This window comes from Notechis scutatus, chromosome Z (genome assembly GCF_049901735.1).
Source record: "Notechis scutatus isolate UNSWTSFEM ecotype Mainland chromosome Z, rNotScu1.2, whole genome shotgun sequence".
Classification (NCBI taxonomy): Eukaryota; Metazoa; Chordata; class Lepidosauria; order Squamata; family Elapidae; genus Notechis; species Notechis scutatus.
The window spans coordinates 72,110,632-72,127,163 of record NC_142025.1 but is presented as its reverse complement, the minus strand read 5'-3'; the positions used below and the strand labels follow the sequence as shown (position 1 = coordinate 72,127,163).

The 16,532-nt window shown below is 37.2% G+C and overlaps 1 protein-coding gene across 2 annotated transcripts in view; it reads left to right on the top strand.

Moving 5' to 3' along the window:
- EGFR (epidermal growth factor receptor) overlaps positions 1-15,918 on the top strand; it is a 179,934-nt gene extending 164,016 nt beyond the window's left edge. Inside the window, exons 24-27 of one of the 2 annotated variants that reach the window (XM_026682816.2) lie at positions 2,481-2,578; positions 3,483-3,650; positions 5,301-5,403; positions 12,830-15,918. In XM_026682816.2, coding sequence (XP_026538601.1) covers positions 2,481-2,578; positions 3,483-3,650; positions 5,301-5,403; positions 12,830-13,206 — 746 coding nt within the window. In that variant the 3' untranslated portion in view covers positions 13,207-15,918. Of the gene's footprint in view, positions 1-2,480; positions 2,579-3,482; positions 3,651-5,297; positions 5,404-12,829 lie in introns of both variants that reach the window. The other variant, XM_026682814.2, reaches the window with a different exon arrangement.
- Positions 15,919-16,532: the final 614 nt, after the last annotated feature.

Genomic DNA, 16,532 nt, shown 5'->3' with positions numbered 1-16,532 from the left:
CACCCCAAAATACAATTCACCATGGAAACAGAAGCTAACAATCAACTTCCTTCCTAGATGTCTTGGTATACAAAAAACCCAATGGCTCCCTAGGACACACCATCTACCAGAAGAAAACACATACAAACCGCTATCTACACGCACTCTCACACCACCACCCAGCACAGATCAATTCCGTAGCGAGACACTCATCTCCAGAACAAAATGCTTAACCGACGAACAACACCTAGAGACCGAACTACACACTCTCACCAACGTACTAACAGCCAATGGATTCCAAAGAAAGAAGATTACCCACCTAATCCAAAAAGAAACCCCAACCAAAATCCAAGACAGAGAACAAGAGAACGGCAAAGCCCTCCTCCCATATATAAAAGGCACTACAGACAAAATCAGCAAGATCCTCCAAAAACACAACATTAAGACAGCATTCTGCACAAACAGAAAGATATCCACCATCCTAAGAAACCCTAAGGACAAAATCGAGTTAGAAAACCAAGGAATATACGAAATCCCTTGCACTGCCTGCCCCACCACATACATTGGACAAACTAACAGAAGAATAAGTGCACGCATTGAAGAACATAAGAACTCAATCAAAAAAGAAGAGCCGACCTCTTCCTGGTTCAACACCTCAAAGCCACAGGACATGAGATTGACTTTAAAAATACCAGAACTATCGCCAAAACCGAACACTTCAACAACAGAATAATCAGAGAAGCCATAGAGATAGAAAAACGCCCACACAGCATGAATAAATGAGATGACACCTCCCGCCTACCAGCCATTTGGAAACCCGCCCTCATGAACAGATCAGTACCTAACATGAAGAATGACACCAGACCCACACCCATGAGAGCCACACAAGATGCCACCACCACACTTCCACGTAAAAAGCAGACTCACACCCACACAGAAGATGAGACACGACCACGGACCAGAAGCCGCACTGCAGCTGCATCACTACCCACTTCAAACCCCTCCGAGCCATACATGAAGCGAATTGACCCCCACCATGAAGATGTGGCACGACCACGAACTCGAAGCCGAACAGCAGGATCACAGCTCACCAGCTCAAATCCCCCAGCAACTAAGACTAACCTGAGCACAACCAAGCCCCATCTGAACAGAACACGCCTCCAGCCAATCAGAACACGGCCAACCCCCAACCAATCAGAACACAGCCAAACCCCTACCAATGAGAACACACCCCCACCCAATCAGAACACAGCCAAGCCCCACCCAATCAAGTCACACCCCCACTAGCAGTTAAAAGGAAGAAGCAGCTGCAAGCTCACATCACTCTGAGAAGCACAGAGCCGAAGACACAAGCCTGAAGATGATGAATGAGACTTCATCGAAACGTTGCCTAGATACTTCCAATCATACGCGGGAGAAAACCCAAATAACCAAAGATCTACATACAAATACCCACGAGAACCTCAGAATATATATATATTGTTCTTGCTATGTTTTTAGAATTTTTCTTTTTACATTTTCAAGGGGAAGTACCAAGCAGAGTCTGAATGATGAGATCTACATGATATAAAATAGATATTAGAAATTTGAATGTTACAATTTTAGAATGCACAAATTCAATGTTTAATGAGATTTCATATGATAATAATAAGATTTAAAGGTGTTGCACTTCGATTGGCAATCATAGGGGGAAATTTGCTTCTTAAGATTGTTGGAAGAGAACATATGAAATTTGTAAACAAGACAGACGAAAGTTATAAGTACAATGAATAAAAAGATACAGAAATTTAGCTAAAAGAAATACAATTGAATAAGAAGAAAATGAGATAACCATAAAAGAAAATTAAGAGAAGTAAAGGGAGAAATAGTGAGAAGTTGGAAAAAGAGTAATAAGATATGAAGTTGAATACATAAGATGAATATGCATATGAAATTGTGTCTGTATAGAAATGTGATAACCCGGAACCATGCTGTACTCAAATAAGATGTTTTATTTGTTTTGTTAAAACTCAATAAAACTTTATTAAAAAAAATAAGACAGTGCCATAATAGTAACAGCAGCAGAAGGTCCTCTGAACACTTAATTCTGGACCCAGATCCAGATCTTAAGGGCCATCAGGAACCCAAAGAAAGTAGGCACTGTTCATATCTCTATTTTTTCTCTCCTGATTTTCTCTGCCATGTTTTGCACCCTAATCTGAAATGGGAAAAGGCAAAGATTATTCCAACTCTTCAAGATATTTCAATTTTTCCAATTTTTTCATGTATTCATGAAGGGGAAATCTAAATACAAAGACTCTGTAATATGCCATCAGATTTTCTTTCAACACTTGTAATTTTATTATATAGAGTATTTATAATGATAGTTTCAGAATCAGTGTTATGATACATAATTTACAGTCTTTTTTATAATTTACCTGTTTCCTGGCAAATGATTCTGTCCTTTAACATTTTATGGCCATTTCCCCGATAACTTGTTTGTGTTGTTCCTATTATCACAGGTTGGATGATTGATGCCGAGAGTCGTCCTAAATTCAGGGAGTTAATAGCAGAATTCTCCAAAATGGCTCGAGATCCACAACGCTATCTCGTCATACAGGTGCTGAGCATGAATATAACATGGTGTTCACTTTTTCAAGCAAAATGATACAATGTGCTCCAATTTTTTAAAAATTAAATGGACAAGTGGTATCAAACTGTTTTGAAATTTTAAGTAGGTCAGTAAAAATCAGTAAAATAATAGTCATTTCTAAATCTAAAAACAAAGATACAAATATGTCAGTTTCATTTTAAACAATATTTTGTATTCAATACACTTGGACTGATTCTGACTATCTAAATCAGCACTTTGTAATCCCAACTTAAACTTAAAGAATACTTTGAAAGAAATATATTATAATGGCATATATTGATCTAAAAAGCTGCATACTCTTGGGTCACAGATTACGTTCAATCCAGATATGTAATAAATACAAAGAAAATTATAATTTCAAATTTATGGAAAAGGAGTTTTATTTTAAAACTAAGAATGAGAGAAAAATATTCCATTTTAAGCTATTTTCATATAGAAAGAGACATTGAATAAGCTGAATAAATCTCCCTAAGCACCTCTCAATTCCCTACAGAATTTTATTACCAAAGAAATAAGACAAAAACAACTTTAGGTAGAAAATTCAGGATTTTCTGCTTTGGCTAAATATCTGAATAATGTATATGGAATCAAAACATTTCAGGTGGGTTCCATATTTTCTCTGGAGTCATTGTCTAAGGGTTTTTCTTCTCAGATAATGGTGAACAAATGCTGGATAAAGTACCTTATATGTTTAGAGTAATTTATAGTATTTCCCAAGAATATAGAACCATTCTTCATCTCAGTCTAAATTTATATTTTATTGTTGGTTGGTGAATATTTTAGAGTAATATTTTAACACTCAAGTTGTAATAAAACTTAATGTTATAGAAGGTTCAGTTATTCATCCTAATTGGAATTTGTTTCTGAGTAGGGAGATGAAAGAATGCACCTGCCCAGCCCAACAGATTCCAAATTTTACAGGAGTCTAATGGAAGAAGAAGACATGGAGGATATTGTGGATGCAGATGAATATCTAATTCCCCATCAAGGATTTTTCAGCAACCCATCAAACTCACGAACACCTCTCTTAAGCTCATTGGTATGAGACTGTTTCTAAAGTTCTTTTTGAATGAAGATACTCCAAGTAAGCAACTAATCTGTTGCATTAACGTCCAATGTCTTGGTCTCAGCGGACCACAGGACATGGTTCCAGAAATCCGTGTCCTAAGTCTGCTTATCTGCAGCAAACTGTTTGTGGGCTTTCTTATGTATCATCTTTCGAAGAGGCTTTCTTCTGAGACAACCAATTTGATGCAGCGTGTGGCGTATAGTCTGAGCACTGACAGGCTGACACCTCACCCCTTCAACCTCTGCAGCAATGCTGGCAGCACTCATATGTCTATTTCCCAAAACCAACCTCTGGATATGATGCTGAGCACGGGCACCCAACTTCTTTGGTCAACCATGCGAGGCCTGTTCTGAGTGGAACCAGTCCTGTTAAACTGCTATATGGTCTTGGCCATCGTGCTGCAGCTCAGTTTCAAGGTTTTGGCAATCTTAGATAGCCAAAATAGCCTAGGCTATCTTTATGTAGAGCAACATTTAGTTTTTTCAGATGCTCATAGAGTTCATTGCCATGAGGTGCCATGTTGAACTTTCAGTGACCAGTATGAGTGAGTGAGAGCAATAACACCAAATTTAACATACCTGCTCCCCCTTCACACCTAAGACCCTGTAACACTATGGAGTCACATGACACGAGGAAGGGAAAACGGCTACTTGGGCCCCATTTGGACATTATCACTTAGGGGTATACTCGCTTTTGTTGCCAGGGGTTTAAACATTAATGGCCGTGTGTTGCATTATTTTGAGGAGACAGCACATTTACACTGTTATACAAGTTATATACTCACTACTTTAAATTGTAGCCAAGTGTCATTTCTTCAGTGTTGTCACATGAAAAGATATACTTAAATATTTACAAAATGTGACGGGGGGGTACTCACTTCTGTGAGATACTCTGTGTGTGTGTGTGTGTATGTGTGTATATATATGTGTGTGTGTGTGTATATATATATATATATATATATATATATATATATATATATATATATATATATATATATATATGTATGCATATACATATACATATGTATATATGTGTGTATGTGTATATGTATATGTATGTATGTATGTATGTATGTATATATATGTATATATAAGTTATTCAGCTTTGTTCGGGTATTTTCCCACGTCATTATAGTTGTGCTTTTAAAGTTGTAGCAACGTTTCGGCAGAATCTCATCTGCCATCATCAGTCTTCTGTATTGTGTTCGTCTCACAGAATAACATACATGTAAGTACCCGCGAAAACTTAAGAAAACAAATATATATATGTATGTATGTATGTATGTATGTATGTGTATACATACATACATACATACATATATATAAACAGAAACGGCTGCAAAAGCCTGACACACAGACGAACCCAATACACAAGCCTGAAGATGGCAGATGAGATTCTGCTGAAACGTTGCTACAACTTTAAAAGCACAATTATAATGACGTGGGAAAATACCCAAACAAAGCCGAATACCATACATATGTGTGTGTGTGTGTGTGTGTGTGTATACATCTATGCATTAGAATAAAATAAATAAGCAAGCCATTATTTGGAATTAGAATGCCTTTTTGTGTCAACAATACTGAATCTTCTTATTAATCTGAACTTTATTACAATTAGCAGGGCCATCCAGTGAGAGAAGACAGCTTTGTCCAGAGATACAGTTCAGATCCAACTGGAGTTTTCCTAGATGACAGTCTGGACGATGGTTTTCTGCCTGCTCCAGGTAAGTACACAGACTCTTTTGAACATATGTGTTCCTCTGTGATAACATTAATCAAAGGAAGAGTAAGTTTTTGAATTTGATCCCATGGAAAGAAATAAAGCACCTTTTAAAATTAGACAGGTTTATTATGTCAATCACATAAATTTCATTTAGAAGAAGGTACATATTAAAACTTACAAAATAAATGCAGATAAAAATAAACAATAATGTTTATTTATCCACATTATCCACAAATAATGTGATTGGTTATAATGGGTTTTACAAACAATAAAGCAATGTAGCCACATTCAAACACAGAGATAGCTAACAACTGTACTAAATAATCAAAAAAATTACTGAGGGCTACAAAAGATAGCAATCTATATAAAGTGGACTATATATAAGGGATTTTCCTGAACTTACCTTCAAGAATGGTTGTTAGAAGTAAGTTAAAACTACCTGAGGCTAATAGTATCCTAAATGTGGGAGTGAATATTTGCTGGTGTAAATTCTTGGCTGGTCTGAAATAGTGTGATTGGCTACTGAAAAACATCCAAGTAGAGCCAGGAAAATCTAATTATTTTTCTCTTCCTATAATACTTTATTTAAGGCTTGATACTTGTAAAGTTGTGGGAGATTGAAGAAACAGGAGCCAGATCTTCAGTAACAACAGCTCTTTATTTAATAAGAACAGTACAACCCAACGAAGGCTGTCTGATAGCTCCCTCTTTTATAGGGGCTGTCAGAGGGCTCAATCACAGCTCTCAATTTTCCCACCGCTACACTGGACCTGAGTGAAGCCTATGCTTCACTTGCAATATCTAACAACACTGACATTTGACATTAGTAATATGTCCCATAAAACCCATAATCCTGAAATAATTTGTCTTGCTTAAGTCAATTTAAAATTATCAGCCAGGATCAAGGAGATTAGGTTCACTTGAAATAATACTTTCAGCCAGAAGTAAAATAAACATAGCTACATGCTGGTTTCTGCTTTAATCATACCAGTTTTATGAGCATTAGATACACTTCACACCATTTGGAAAATAATCGTTAGAAAATTACTTTGTAGTTTCAAGCATATTTGTAGCAAAAGTTTATGCCCAGTAATTATTTAATGATTTAGGTCTACGTAGGTATTTTGCTCACTCTTTTGCTACAAATACTTTTAAAACAGCTGGTACAAATAATGTCCTGCTAGAACAGAGATGTCAAACTCAATTTCATTGAGGACCACAACAGGATTGGGTTTGACTTTGGAGGCCCGGTGGAGGCATGGCCATGGTGGGCAAGACACAGGAGTACATCTCCGCAGGCATGGTTTTATAAACTTATAAAAATAGGGAGGCGTATATTTCTGTGATTTTGTTTTTTTAAATACTTGATCTACTTGATCACCTTATGAGAAAGAGAGACCAGATCAAGAAACTGATTCCATAGGAAGACTAGAACTACAAAATTGTTGACATAGGCTAAAGTAGCAGAGCCTGAAAGGTAAAATATTTTACTTCTCCTCCCTTTTATAACCTTCTGAGTCAATGGTAGCCTTCTGGACCACTTGGGGGGGGCATTTTGGGCCTGGAAGGCCTCCTAGACCAGAGGCCCCCATTTTGGGCCTAGAAGGCCTCCTGGACCACCCTAGAGGCTCTGTTGGACCACTCTGGGGGCCCTGTTTTGGGCATGGAAGGCCTCATTGCAACATTCTGGAGGCCCCTATTTGGGCTTGGAAGGTCTCCTGAAGCACTCGGGGGCTTTTTAGGCCTGGAAGCTTCCTGCAGCACTCCAGAGGCTCCATTTTGGGCCTGGAAGATCTCCTGGACCTCTTGGAGGCTCTTTGGGGGCCTGAAAGGCCCCCTGGACCACTCTGGGGGCCCTGTTTTGGGCCTGGAAGCTTCCTGCAGCACTCCAGAGGCCGCCATTTTGGGCCTGGGAAGTCTCCTGGACCACTCTGGGTGGGGCTGTTTTGGGCCTGGAAGGCCTCCTGCAGCACTCTGGAGGCTCCATTTTAGGCCTGGAAGGCCTCCTGGACCACTCTAGGGGGGCGTATTGGGTTAGGGTTCATAAGTCTTTATTGTCTTCTCCTTCTATTTATTCTGACGAAGGCTTCCTGAGACCGTAATTAAGCACCTGCTTAGTCCAAACAGCTCTTGTTTTATTTCATTGCTGGGAATTATGTTCATTCCCAGCCCGTAATGTGTTCCAAACAATCCCTCGAGATAAGCACCAACCTTTATCTCCTTTGAATTGCTGCCAACAACTAAAGTGCCAAATTAACTGTAAAAAACCAACCGAAGTACAAAGTCCACACAGAGCTTCAATGTTTAATCTGAACAGAGCGAACAACTTTGCTTCCTGTAAAGATTTCTCTACCCTTGCACTTCCTATATACCTTAGGGAGGGCAATCACCTCCAAGCCTTACTCCCAAGTCGCCCCTTTTGTCTTAGCTGCTCTTTTCTCTTAGCTGCTCTCACACACACGCACTGGGAACAGGCTCCCCTTGTTCCTCTGCCTCGCTGCTGCCAGACTCTGGAGGCTCCGGAGTCAGCACACAACTCCCAGATGGTTCTAGACCCATCTCTGCATCTCCCCAGACTCCCGGACTGGTCCTTGTTCTTCCCCACTTTCCAATTCCGCTGTCATCTGCACAGGCTGCCAGCGAACCACAACACTATTCTTGTTTGTCTTGTTGCTTTATCTGGTCTGTTTTTTCTTCTGGTCTTTCTATTATTTCCTCTGTTTTCTGTGTTTTCTGATCTTTATTTATTATCCCTTGTTGAACATTTTCTGATTTCCCCAGAATGCCCTGCATTAAGTCTTTTATCTCCCTGTGATTCTTTGTCAACGTATTATAAATACATTTCTTTTTGAAATTGAGTCATCTCCCCCTGGTGCAACATCTTGTCTTTTAATAGGTCCAAATATTGCTCAATAGCCTGTCAGTAGTCTGCCACCACCCCAGAGTCTCACTTATCTATAACCCCCGAGAGCCAGCTTAAAAACCGTTTGCTCAGTCCTTTGCTCCTCAGGGTGATGCAATGGTTATAATTCTTTGTATCCCACAATTAGTTAATTAGTTCTATTTAAATGATCCAGGAAGATTTCCAAATCTCTCCTTAAGTCCATTCTGTAAGTTCAGTCATAGATCCTAATATTTAAAAATCACTTGCTTTAAATGTCTTTCATAATCTCACAATTAAACCTCCAATAGCCATAAAATAAAAATATAGCACAGTAAATAACACAGCAGACCTCCAGGTGTTATTAATTCCACTTCTGTATCCTTGTTTTATCAGCACTTCCCAAGGTTGTAGGAGTTTAGTATATATTTCATTCACCAGAAGATGGCGTCTTCAGCTTAGATTTCAACATTGCACAAAATCTGACCAATCTTTATTTCCATTTTTTTGCAAATAGTCAGTATTCAAGCAAGTGATTCCAGCATTTTAAAATGCCTAACCAAAATATTGCTAATAAAATTTAAAAATCCAATCTTTCTGTATTTTAAGGATTTTGCCTTCTTCCTTTAGTTCCTTTTCCTCCCTGGGTCTGTAGTTTTTCTCTCTGTAATTAATTGCCGCTTTGACAAGCATTTCAAAGAGTCTCTTTTCCAGGGTTTATTTTCTTTGAAGTTAGGTTCTAAGCAAAAAAAAACAAAAAAACCCACCTCACCCAGTTCCAGTCACTGTTCTTCTACACTGCTCCAGCACTTCCCATGTTTCTTTGGCTGCTCCAGCTTCACGGCAGCCATAATGGCTGCCTCTCCTTTTTGTTGTTGGATGGGAGGGAATCCTTGGGTCCAGCTGGAGAGCCGCCATTCTCTGCAACCTGCAGCCGCCATTCTCTGCAACCTCCTTTATTTGTCATGCCTACAGGGTGACTTTAGCACTCTGGGGCCCTCCAATGAGGAGGATTTGGTGCAGGTTTACAGAGGTTCACTCCTTGCATCCAGTCCCGCTGCGATGTCAAACTGAAAGCCCTTTTTTTAGTTTGTTTTGATAGCCTTCTGCCAGTGAAAATGGAGCCAGGAGATTGTGCATACTCCCCATGCCTCATTTTGGCCTCCTTCAGCCCTTTTCCAGAAAAAACGGCCCTCTGTTAGCCCCGTTTTTGCTGACAGAGGGCTCAGGAGGCCGCCACACCCCTTTTCAGCTGCGATGGCCTCCTGCAGCCCTGTGCCAGTGAAAACAGCCCTCTGCCAGCCCCTGCATTTTTGCTGGCAGAAGCACTGTGAGCCAGTCCTTTGCTGTTTCCAGGGCCACATCTAAGCACCAGATCTGGCCTATGAGCCTTGAGTTTGACACCCTTGACTGTTTACCAAATATATTTTGGAATAATTTTTTCCCAATGCTTCCTCTGTACAATATTGTACCCTATGACTATCATTAAATGTTGTACCTTATGATTCTTGACAAATGTATCTTTTCTTTTATGTATACTGAGAATATTTGCACCAAGACAAATTCCTTGTGTGTCCAATCACACTTAGCCAATAAAGAATTCTATTCTATCTATCTGTACAATAATCAGCCAAAATATGCAAAGCTGGTTAGTAACTAACTGGTACATATTAACAGCACTATATGCTCTGCATATAAACAGACCTCATTGTTTTATAAATGTGTTTTGGAGGATATATGAAGTTATTTAACTTAGTCACAAAATAATTGCTAAGTAGATTACCATAAATAGCAAGAATATCATGATACAGCTCTGCCTAACATGGACAGGAATTTTTTTGGAGTAATGTCTTTTTTACATTCCCTGAGATTTTTAATTTAGAATTTTCATAAACTTTTGCATATTGACTTCAGCAAACATCTGTCTATAATATAATTTTTAAGTTAGTACCACATTCTAGATGTATATCTAAATGCAAACCTAAAATCAATAAGGACAGCATACAACCAGGTTTTGCTTTAGCAATATTATTTTCCACTAGATGTTATGTATGATTAAATCATGATCCATAATCTAGCTTTGTGTTCTAAAACCTATCTACTCATCAGCCAACATATGAACAAAATACAACCCAATATATAAGATTTTTATAAATATCTTGGGCATAAAGTTTGCCATTTAATGTATATTTAAAGAGGGATGCATCTTTAAATTGGCAGGCAAATCTGAATTTCTTTTTTTACAAATAGACATTATAATAGCAAAGGTGCACTCCATTGAAATCAGAGCAATATGATCCATGAAGGTAAACTCTGGATAGTTGGATGGCATATAAATTTAATAAGTAAATAAACAGAGGTGCTAACAGCATCTATCATTCCAGATTATTAAATATCTATATACCACTAAAACTCTCATTCCTATAACCTTTAATTGGGCACAAGTATTCTAGTATACTACTAAAATTCTCATTCCTGGCTAAAACAATTTTTGAACTACCTCAGATGAGGTACCTCAGATGAGCTAACTTATAGAATCTGTCCAAGATTTGGAACCCATGATTGCAGAGAGAATAAATGTGGGGAAGTTAGGGCTGTTTCAGTACTGCTGGGCTACTACTGTTGTCACATGATGCTCATTTTAAATGTTCTGCAACAGTTTTGCAGCTATTCTCTCAATGCCTTTTTTCCTCACTAGACATACTTGCCCGCTGACCTTGGAGTTGCAATTTTCTGCTGGCTTTCTCACTAACTTTCTCCCTGCAAACTTACCACAAGTAAAGTAAACAGAAAAACAGAAAAGCCGCAAGGAATTAAAAGATGGGTGGGGAGGGAGGGAGGGAGGGAGGGAGGGAGGGAAGGAAGGAAGGAAGGAAGGAAGGAAGGAAGGAAGGAAGGAAGGAAGGAAGGAAGGAAGGAAGGTTTTCAATGTTCCTTGTCAGCTTCCTCCTTTCCCTGCCAATAGGGAAGCCAGAAGAAGTTGGAAGTCACTCCCGTAGCTTTTTGCCCATCCATAGTAATTCTGTTTCTCTGTTTAAGTAAGGAAATATCTCAAAATGATGACCCAATGGGCATAAGTTGTTTAGCCATTTATAATTTCAGCAGTGATAAATCATTGCCTGGAGATTTGACTTAATCACAATCTCCAATTTTCTCTTTAGGAAAATTGAATAAGGAGAGGAAACATAAATCTATTTTTTTGATGATAACTGAATTTACCAAACCGAATCTGGTCATTTGTTCCCAGTATTGCATTAAAATCATCAGTAAATGTTATTTTAAAAAGAAAAATAATACATTTCTTAAATACATCTTTATGTTGGGGCAATAGTGCTAATGTAAGAAAGATCACCTATATTCAGCACTGTTACGTTATCTTTATCCCACAGCACTTCATGAAGCCTTGTTACAAAATATACAGGGGTGGAATTCTACCGGTTCAGACCAGTTCGGGTGAACCAGATGTTAAATTTGTATCTGGTTTGCTGAACTGGTATTTGAACTGACTAGCTGGCCCCCGCCTACCCTGCCCCGCCCCTCCCAGAAGTCTCCACACAGCCCATTTTCAATGCAGGTAAGTGCAGGGTCTGTGCAGAGGTTCTAGGAGTGGGGAAAATGGACCTTCCGGAATTACTGCAAGTCCGGAAACAGGCCTGTTTCCATTTTCTGGGAGGCCTTCAGAGGCCTGAGGGAAGCCTCTGGACCCTTGGGAAGGCAAAAAACATCCCTCCCCAGTTCCAGGAGGCCACGCCCTCCAGGGCCACACCCACCCAGCAACTGGGCAGCGAACCAGTTGCTGGAATTTTTGAATCCCACCTCTGAATATATTATTCATTTTGTTTTTCAATGTCTTTTAGACTTTTGTTTTCCTAACTGCTGTCCTATCTGCCTGAGATTTTTACTAATTGTCCCTTCCAATCTGTATAATAAATTGTCCATGTTGTACATGGATTCTATTTGTTCATAGGAAGTTTAATATTGAAATGTGTCCTGGCTTCATTAACAACAGTCCTGAAAATGAATGTTATACATAAAGTTTCATATAAACAAATAGAGCCACAGAAGAAGCACTAGAGAAGCAGAAAAAATGAGAAAACAAACTCATAAAATCCCAAGGGAAGATTTTTGCAACTAGGAAATGTGTTGTGACTCCTCAGAGCACTATTTCTTCAGTAACCTTTCATAGACTTGCCAGGTGCAGCTGCATCAAACGCTGCTATAATGCTTTTCTTTTGCTAGTCTCTCATCAGATGCCAAGGCTATGTGAAGGAGGCTCCATTGCTTTTAAAGAAGATGCATCTTTACCGATGGATAAAATTAATTGCAGATTGTGGTGCTTGTAATATATAAATTTGATTTTTAAAATGCTGTAATTGCATAAGTTGTGATTTCTGTCTACAGAAGGATGTATCAATTGAATAGTTGATGAACAATGCCACAGTTATATAAAAAATTAACATTTATATTATTTGCAATTAAATAAAGGCAAAATGTTGAGTGATATATACAGTTCTTAACACGTTTTGTCTTTCCAAAATCATTTCAGAATATGTAAATCAGCAAGTGACCCCAAATGAATCTGCTTCTATGGTACAAAATCCAGTCTACAATACTTTCTCCCTTCCCATTGATCCAAAGCCTATGAATGATTCAAATCATCAAAAGCTGCATAACACAGCAGTGGATAACCCAGAATATCTCAACACAAGCCTCTCGCCTTCGGCTAACACAGTTTTTGATAGCTCTTCCTATTGGGACCAGACAGCCAACTACCAAATCAGTCTGGACAATCCAGACTATCAGCAAGACTTCACGCCCAGAGACAACAAGCCTAATGGCATTGTTAAACTTCCTCCAGCTGAGAATCCAGAATACCTAAGGGTAGCAGTGCCAAAAAATGAATACATTGAAGCCTCAGCATGACCGTGGTAAAGACTTTATATAGTCTCAACAATGCAGGAAAGAAACACAGATGAAAGAGTTGTTTGCTATATAGAAACAGATTATGGTTAGATTAAAAATCATAATTACATTTTGTAGTACACTTTTATCTTCCAAGTGTCTGTATTGTTTCAGCAAGTTTGCCTAGAACTTCATTTATTTCTGTGTTTACAAAAGATGCAACAAAGAATCAAGAAATATCAACAAGCAAGCAATGTTTTTTTCTTAAGCTATATACAAGCCCAACCTTTTTCTGAATATTAACTATTGTAATAAGCATCCGTCTTAAGCCCTTTTGATACCATATCTTTTATAGGTCATTTGTAGTACTTCTTTTAAAAAGCCTTTATGACAGTAAGTGACAAGGTTATGCCATATGGATCATAGTGAGAGGAGCACAGGGTAAGTGGGGGGACTTAAGACTCAGATCATTTTATTTGCAATAACAATAGTACTCTTTAAAATGTGGAAATTCTGCTTAATATAACCTTTGATTACATTGGGAGAAAGAATTCTTAGTTCTTCATACAACATACACTGCCACTACTACTGCTGGGAAGTTCTGCAAGTTTCAATTCAAGAATGTTGATAAAATTCAAAAAGTTAAGACAGTCAGGAATGATTATCAGGTACTCTGTCACGTGTTTCTGTAATACTCACTGTAGGAATGAGCAGCATTGTTGTCTGTGGGGTTTTGTGCTTATATCTTAGTTTCATGATTTTTAGAGATATGAAAAATGAACAAACATCTGTAAATGGAAAACATTGATTCTTGTTTTGCACATAAAAACATTCCACTTCACTGCCTTGCTGATGGGTCTTGGGGAAATCTATTGCAAAAGCTTTAAAAAATTATGCTGTGACTGAACATCCATTTATCATTATGCAGAAATTATTGGTAGAGAAAAATATTAATCTTGGAAATAATTGCATTGAGGCAAAATATTTCTGTACCAAGATTCAGCATTACATGATAAATAAAACCAGTTAATTTGCATATGAAGCATAATTCAGAAACTTCATTTAAACAGGTAAATTAACTTATTTTCCCAAAATATCCCATCAATGTAGGATGATTTTCAGGCCAACCTGATCATTATATATTAAACTGATGTTCTAATACAGTGCTGATATCTATTTTACTCAGAACTAAGTCCAACTGAATTCAATACAGTTGTCTCTCTAATAGTATATAGGATTGCAATCTACTAGTGTAATCCAGTAAAGGCCTAATTCTAAAATAAGATCTATTAAATTTAGTGAGATTTATTTCTGTACTAGTATGCATAATATTGTAGCTTGACTAAGCATGGTTCCATTGACTCTCTGTGGCATACTGTCTAATACTGTTATCCCTGTTAGTTTGAGTTTATGACTTTGATATAAAACCACTATATAACAATTTCCATATTGTTCAAATAATGCTGAATGTAATCATTAGAATCCCTGCCTTAATTACAAATGAAAAATCATTGAACAATAACTATTCCTCTTTTTAATGATACTATAAATTCTGCTAGTAAAATACATGTGAAAATAGTCCTGGGTATAATTTATTATGTTGGATTATGGCATTTCATATCCCAGGAAATATAAGGTAAAAATAATCACATAGTGGGGGGAAAGCAAATCACACACATGAATGTATCATCAAAAAATTGGTGATGTTCTAAATAGTTCGCTATGAAGCACCAAATCATCATGAATATCTATTCTTTACAATGTTGTTAACTTGGCTCTGGGTAATGGAAACTAAAGACTGTGGAAACTATAAATATATCTTGAAACTCTGAATTGGAGAAAACAAATCCAGTAATTTATTCTGAACGTATTTGAAATATTTTACATATTAATTGCATAGAAGAGACAAAAATTCCTTTCCAGACTTAACTGTGCCTGCATATATGCTGATGATGGAGGCTATCTGTTTGATTGTGTCAAATTTTCATCAATTCTATGAACCATCTCTCTCCACATTGTATGACTTCTTTTACTTGTATTATGGTCTGGCAGTGTTGGCTTTGATTATATCTAGCAACCATGTTTTTATAGTGGCCTCATTTCCTTTTACGAATGATTCCAAACTTAACTGCCTTTTCCAGTGAGTTTAATTGTATGACATCGCCAAAATATATAGGGTGAAATGATTCCAGCTCTATGTTTAGTTTTATATACCCAATATTTGCTTGTTTGTCACATTTGCTGTATAAGGAATGTGCAAGAGCCTTCTCCAACACCACATCATGAACAAGTCAATTTTCTTCCTGGTCAGTTTTTTTCAAAGTCCAACTTTTGCAGCTATAGGTAACTATGAGAAACATGATAGTGTGAGCTAATTCTTGTTTAGTTGCCAGAAGGTATATGTACTACATACATGCAATGAGCTGTATATATATTTCCTGCTCTAATTTGCAAGAATTAGCCACAATTCTGTACCATTTTTATGCATTCTATATGCATGATGTCAAGTAAATAATTTATCTTGCTTATATAACAGGAGGTATACAATGTAAAACCACTTTGGATTGCTACATGTAATGATTTTTTCCTTTGAAAATAGATACTGATTCCCAAGAGAAAGTTTTGTGTAAATCGTGATTATGTATGAAGTCACTCTAAATGCAAAATATTTTACATTTCTGAACAATGATTTAATTTTGGGGACTTGGTTAATAAAAGAAGAACTATTACCTACCTCTTCAATGTCAATGGTAATTAACATGCTCTAATTTTCTATGATTTATATTTCTCTGTGAGAAAATGTGTTAGAAAAGGTGAGAATTGGTTTTATTTTTTGTTCTTCTCAGCCATGTTTAAATTGTGTATCAATAGTGTGATCTATATATCATGCTACAAAGGGACAACCCTGTAGATGTAGAACTTTCAGTTGCTGTTAAGTATATTTCTTTTTAAGATTCATATTATCTTTTCATATTCCTTATAATCCACTTTTTATCTAGTATCAGACTTTTAAAATAAGTCTTTTTAGAAAAAACAATCATATAGCTACTGTATATTAAAATATATATTTCTTTTTACATAAAAATGGATATTTGAATGTTAGAACTGAAGATATTGTCAAGATACGAAAATAAGACATTCTTGTTTTAAATTCATAAATAGAAAAATAGGTATCACCACTTTCATAGGTTCTCATTATTAATGTAAGATTGTGATTGGGTATGACCATACTAGACTTCTACTTTAAATACAGAAATGTGTAGAGCAACATCAGTCAGTGAATGGCAAAAATTGCTCATCACTTTTTAAGATAGACTTCAATTGAAAGTTCAGTATTAATATGGGTC